The sequence below is a fragment of the Amaranthus tricolor genome, chromosome 12 (genome assembly GCF_026212465.1).
Source record: "Amaranthus tricolor cultivar Red isolate AtriRed21 chromosome 12, ASM2621246v1, whole genome shotgun sequence".
NCBI lineage: Eukaryota > Viridiplantae > Streptophyta > Magnoliopsida > Caryophyllales > Amaranthaceae > Amaranthus > Amaranthus tricolor.
The window spans coordinates 21469555-21476334 of NC_080058.1; the positions used below are offsets into that span (position 1 = coordinate 21469555).

General features: G+C 33.5%; 1 protein-coding gene across 1 annotated transcript in view; it reads right to left on the minus strand.

Moving 5' to 3' along the window:
• LOC130796859 (formin-like protein 18) overlaps positions 1 to 5100 on the minus strand; it is a 30888-nt gene extending 25788 nt beyond the window's left edge. Inside the window, exon 1 of the mRNA XM_057659274.1 lies at positions 4744 to 5100. Within this exon, the coding sequence (XP_057515257.1) occupies positions 4744 to 4816 (73 nt within the window). The 5' untranslated portion in view covers positions 4817 to 5100. The remainder of the gene's footprint in view (positions 1 to 4743) is intronic.
• Between the last annotated feature and the right edge of the window lie 1680 nt (positions 5101 to 6780).

The following is a 6780-nucleotide window of genomic DNA, read 5'->3' on the forward strand; positions in this document are numbered from 1 at the left end:
CTACTCCTACACCTACTCCTACTTTTGAGTGAATTTCATCTTGGTCATCTTTGGTCTTATCCTCCATAATTAGGGGTGCACATATTCTGGTTTTGTAAAATCAGACCAGACCAAAACCAAACCAGACCATTTAACACACCACATCGGACCCTGGTCTAGTCTAAAAAATAAAAAACCAGGACCTGATTGGAAACCATAATTTTGGAAAAAAGTAAACCAGACCAGGCAAAATTAGACAGTAGACCAAACCAAATACGTAACAAGTTTGGTTTGTGGTTTAGACCAAACTTTGTTAATCCCTGTGAAAACAAGGTCACATAACCCCATCACGATTATGTCGTAAGGATTTTTTAGTTTACCGCAACCAAAATAAAGATAGCATTGAACTTGAAATTATCAGCATTAACTGTAAGCCGTGACCATGACCAAAATCATATTTTTGCACTATGTTCGGTGCGCTCTTTTTAAGTCATCTAAGTTTTAACTTTCTATGTTCCTTAACAGTTCACAAATATCATATCTTTGCACATGTCCAAATCATCTAAACAATTATCTTTTATCTTTTCTCATTATTTCCGACTCCTAAACCATTCCTTATATTTTCGTTTTAAATTATATTCTTAGTTTAAATGTCTCGTTTTCCGCCTTACACACCTCGAGCTCTAGCTCGAGTGAAAATGCCTCAACTAGGTGAGACAAAGTCCAATACAAGAGGCGTGCGCTTTAGTGCGCCTCATTGCATTTCCCGCCTTATGCACCTCCTCGTTTGGTTGTGTAATTAAGTTAACTTTGTTTGTTTGAAAAAGAAACAAACTCAACATCCAAAATTACTTGAATATAACTGTTGTTTCCACAAAAAGGAAAAGAAAGTAGAAAAGCATGTGAAGAAGAATAAAATAAGTTTCGTTATACTTCATATCCTCATAGTAATAAATAATTCATACTACAAAACCAAAGCCTCTTTGCATCATATCCTCCAAGAAGCAAAGGATTTTTAAAATAGAGAATCAACAATTCCCGTATTGCAAAAACAATTTATTGGGTCGTATCAATGGATATCTCATGCTTTCGATTGATATCTAGGAGTTATGATAATCGCATTACTCCTACCCAATCACTGTTTTGATACCGCTTTCGAGGTTATTACTACATTTTTATACTAATAATTATATGATAAAGTAGTGTTAGACTGCAATGATGATAGATATTTTCAAGCTTATTGCTATTATAATATGAATGTCAGTTGTTTTACGAAATATATATGTTCTCAAATTGATTTAAAGCTTTTTAGCAAAAAAGTGTGCTTCGTCCACTAAAAGCTTACATCTTCCCTTGCGCTTTGCGCCTAGGCTCTAAGGACCTTATGAACAACAGTGCGCCTCATACTTTTTAAAACTAAGATTATATCCCACAAGGTATGCATGTTTATCCATCAAAGCATTCACAAATCCACTATTTCCATCTTCTTATTATAGTCCTTATTAAATATCCAATAATTTTATCCATTTAGTAACGGTGTAATGATTGTTCGATAAAACATTCTCTTTAGCTTTAGGGGCCTACCCCAATCATAGTCGTTCTCCATTTTTGCCACTCATACTTGTATTACGTCTTGCTAGATATCCCCAATACTCATGAATAGTACCTCTACTTATTTCATATGTTCTAAGGTGACACTTTATGTGCTTTGTTTTACTCTGAATGTACCCCCTGAGGTCTCATCTAACTTAGCTTTCACCCCTCTAAGGTCTCATCAACCAAAATAACATCCTCACAAATAACATGCACCAAGACAATTCTCTTTGAAAAGATCAAGTTATCTCATGTAGGACCTCCGTGAAAATAGAAGGGTTTTAGGTTGAACTTTGGTAAAGGTTAGATGTGATCGAAAAATCCTTTGACGCCCCTCCATACATCATTTGTTTTATAATGTGAAGGGTTTTCTCATTGAATTTTCTCATGCTTCTGTTTTCCTATACAAATAAAGGAAATCCCATCCCTCACCTGCCTCGTCCTTCTAACCAAACATAGCATTTATTGAAAACAATATACGAAACCTAGGTTATTAGGATCGGGATTCTCCTAGGATCGTTGAGGGGGTAGGATCAAAATCGGTAGAATCGGATCATAGGATCGTGTGATCCTACAAATATGCATTAAATATGCATCATTATGCTTTGGTTATTGATTATCAATTATATTTGTTCTTTTTTAAGTTTTATGGAGCAACTAAAAAGTTATTTGACTTATATATTAAGTTTTGAAAAAGAATACTTTTAATAATCCTTTTTAAAATGAAAATCAAGAAATACTTGAACTTTATAATGATGTTGATATAGTTATTTAAATATATTTATTTCGACATGAGTGAAATCTAAATTTTTTAGGAAAATATTTTATGAATGAAACTGCCATTGTAGGATCGGATCGTTGGATCACAGAATCGTAGAATCGTATTATAATCCTACCACCTAAATTCTTGAGCTAAGTAGGATCGCACGATTCCACCACATTAAGATCCTACCCACGATCCGGATCGGTCGGCTGTTTTTGCATCTTAGGATCGTAAAATCGTAGATCAGAATCAAGATTCTAATAACTATATACGAAACGCCTCTTATAAGTTTACAAAATACCAATCTCCAAATGAAAAAAAAAAAAAAGAAAAGAAAACCATTCTCACTTTTTTTGACGAGTTATCAACTACTTGTCAAGTCCTAAGCAGATGACATTATCCTCTCGCATTTTTGTAAAACTTTGCAATGGTTATTTGATTTTTCAAAACCAAAACCATTTAAAGTGGCACGCAAATGACATTATTAGCTTTCTATAGAATGAAATCTTATATTCTTGAATGGAGGTTGTTTGGTGTGTGGGAATGCGACTTTTATTCAAGTATCCAACTTCCCATGTTTGGTAAAATGGCTATGGGAAAATAAATTAGGGAGTCAAAAGGACATTACCCCCTTAATTTCAAAGAAAAATAATACCAAAGCCGAATCTGACCCAATCCGAGGAATTTAATCTGATCCAACTCCAAGGGAAAAAATATTCTACTCCAAATCTGATTATATAGTCCGAGTTCGATACAGTGTTGGACCGGAGTTGGACCTCATAAAAATTTGATACTCTGAACCAACTTCGATTCCGACCCTACTTTGACTCGGACCCGGCTCGACCCGAATTGACCCAACATTCGACTCCGAATTCTAATTTAAGCCCTTTTTTGAACAAATTTGAACTTCATATTTAAAATAAAATGAAAATAAACTTATTCATACCAAACTTGAAAATAAGTTTATTTAAATACATGAAATCCAACATTCTCAAATTTCAAGTCTAAATATATGACATCCAAATTCAAAACTTTAAGATTTCCAATACTTAAACGTAAAAAAATTTTGAAATTCAAATGTGTCAATGATCTTTGGGTTTGGAGCCTTGAATAGCTGAATTTGTTGAACAACCAAGATGCTCAAGAAAGACTAAAAGACTAAGAAATTTATCATTTTATGTCTCTTATTGTCTAAGAGTCACACTGACTAAACTACACCCTGGAATCATCTTGTACTCAACGCTGCCATCTTCTCGTCCCCAGCAATACACACCAACCACTTGAAACGAGAAAATCCTATTGCTCTCGGAGGCTCGGACCACCACAAGCATCCCTCGGCTCGCCATCACCTACTCGGCATCGAAGGCAAGCTAAATATGCTCCATCTCAGCGCTTTCTTTTTTTTTTGTATACGTGTTCGTGTTTGCGAGACAAATGTGCATGAGTTTCCATTGAGCTTGATTATTTTCTTTGTTAAGTTGTATTTGAAGGACTGTTTTGTTTAATTGTAATTGTAAGACTATCTTTCCTTTTATAAGATGAATTTGAAGAACTTGTTTTATTTGTTAAGTTGTATTTAAAAGACTAATCTATTTATATATTTATTCTTTTAAATCATTAGTATAACATCGATAAGAACAGAGCTAAATAATAACCCGAACTCTGCCGGAGGTCGGATAATCTGAGTCGGTGCAAGGTTGAAGTATGCATAATTCTATTCCGAGATGAGGTAGACTGAAAAAAACAATCCGAGTTTTATCCAGAGTAAAGTCGTATGGTGGATAATCCGATCAAAGTCTGACACATTGTCATTCCTAGTTGGTAACAAGTGGGTGAGAATTGAATTACAATAAAGACTAATTTACCCGTATTTAATAAAAAGAAAAACCTATACATGTTATTTTATTTGGAAAGGGCAAAATGATAAATTTAACAATATATTCCCAATTTCATTTTCACATGTAAACAAGGATTTGGATTATATTTTAACAATTTCCAACAATCAATTCCTAATCTAAATCCCACCTTTTTATCTCAATTTCTCGTTCCCACTTCCACGTACTAAACACCCCTTGAATTTTCAACAAGATGATGGTTATAACACCGGACACTACATGCTCACTCGACACTAATTAACAAGTCATACTCAACAAAAGATACTCATAGCAACTACTAAAGTGAACACCACAAGTCATCAAATCACTATAATGCTATCCAAATCTTATGTGTCACGTATCAAATATAATATTCATGACTAATTTAAATATCGAGCAATGAGCAGCTAATGGAAAATATTGTTGAACAGTAGTTTCATTTATCTTGTAATCCACTGAATTTTGTAGTTTTAGTAAAGGATTGTATACATAATTAGAAAAATTAAACAAGATCAATTATCAAGAATGAATTACCATAGATTCTCTCAGAAATCTCTAGAAGTCCATCCGGTGGCTTGCGATAGAATAATTTGCGGAGAAGTGCCATTTTACTTGTGCAATTCTTCCAATTTCGCAGAGAAAAAAGTCAAATTTTCTCCCTATCTTTTCAAATAACGTTCGTCATTCGTCTGGTAGAAAGTACGTTTTTTCTCTCTTCCGCTTAGTAAAAGCTCGAGAGCGCTGCATCTTGAGCTACCCAACGAATACATGAATGAGACAATGTGATCCCAAAACCTTAACCTTCTGGGTTTTGAGGACGTGTATATCTTGCATGCGCGACACCACGCCTTGTCACCGGTTTCCCTTTTTTCTTACGTCGTATTCGTCTTCCTTACGAAGTACTAGTAGTATTTTTAAATCAAATTGTCCTATACAAAGTCGTCATAAGTCGTAACACCGTCTTGGTTCTAAGTGTAAAATTAGTCTTCAACCATCAAGTTATTTATTATGGAAGAATCAATTTTATAGAACCATAAAAGTAACTAAAGCCGTTTAAATATGATCTAACCTAGAAACCCAAATCAAAAGTCATATCCTCTAACAATAAAAAGTGCGAAAAAACTTAATATTGTTTATCATGAACAGTGAAAACATTGTACTCTAACTTTCTTTATCTTACTTTGTCCGCTAAATTGTTGTGCCCAAATCTCTCTTCTTCAACAAAACTGTCTTGTTGTTGCTGCTCACTTCAGGTTCGATTCTACATTCTTTTTTATTTGCTATAATCGAATCTTGTTTGATTTTGCTCGAATCATGTTTTGAATTTATTTGCTGTTGCTGCTGCAATCTGATTTTATTTGCTGGACTCTTATTCGATTCTTCCTCTTTTTTATTTGCTCGAATGTTGTTTTGCTCAAATTCTTTCATCACTTATAAAGAAACGTCATCCTCTATAAATTCCTCATTCAAATGTTATCTTAATCTCAGTCATTTGCTTCTCAGAATTAACTTCAACTTCGCCAATAAAAAAGGGAAAATCAGCAATCATGTCAAAATAAACCCTAATCAACTGTCGAAAGTTCGTTGTTATAATCACAATTTCGCTGGTTCTTCTTTTTTCTTTCTTCATTTCAACGGTATCAATCATTTCCCTCTTGCAATTTTTTCTGATTGCATTTAATTAAGGCTTGATTTTACTTGAATTTGATAATAAAAGGAAGGTTTGGCTAATCAATATGTAGATCTAGAAAATTTACGCTCTTGGGATCGAAAGACGGTAACAATGATATATTTGAATAGAAAATAGATAGATCATGCTTGAAATTGTAGTGTTTCTGGGTAGTAAATAGATAACTCATGTTAGATATTATAGTGTTTAATTGTTGATTGGGTAGTAAATAGATAACTCATAAAGAAAATTTAAATTGATGATCATGTTGGAGTTTTGGAACTTAATGTTTAGAGCAAAGGAAAAACAGGCTTAAGGAGGACGATTTAAGCTTAGGTTGTGTGGTTAATCTTTAAAGGTTGTTTAAATAGTATGTTTTCATAGAATTAAGATGATAAAATAGCTTGTAAATTGTATCTTATATTGATTCATTTAATATATAGATCTGTGAGAGAATTCATAATTCTAATAGTTAAAATTGTGCTAATATCTGATTGTGTGAATCCGGACAAGTATAATTGCACCGTCTTTACTTTGATTAGCTATTTTTTTCACGTTTTATCTGTTAATTCATATTGAAAACTAGTTGCAGCCCATATTAGCATGTGTAGCATGAGAATTTGTTTTGATGCTTAGTACTTGTTGCGAATGTCATTGCTAATATTCAATCAATTGTGGACTTGTGGTGGTATACGTAATTCATATGAAAGAAGTTACGCCTCATTTTTGGCTATTGTAATAAGGATAGGAATGCATGTGCCCTTGTTTTGATATTTGTTAAGTCTATTAACCCCTAGTTTACACAATAGAGAATGATTAGAGTGGAAAATAACTATCATCGAGTGATAAAGGGCTTATTTAGCTTTGAGTGATCGGTTATTAATGTGGAGTTGTGTTATTCC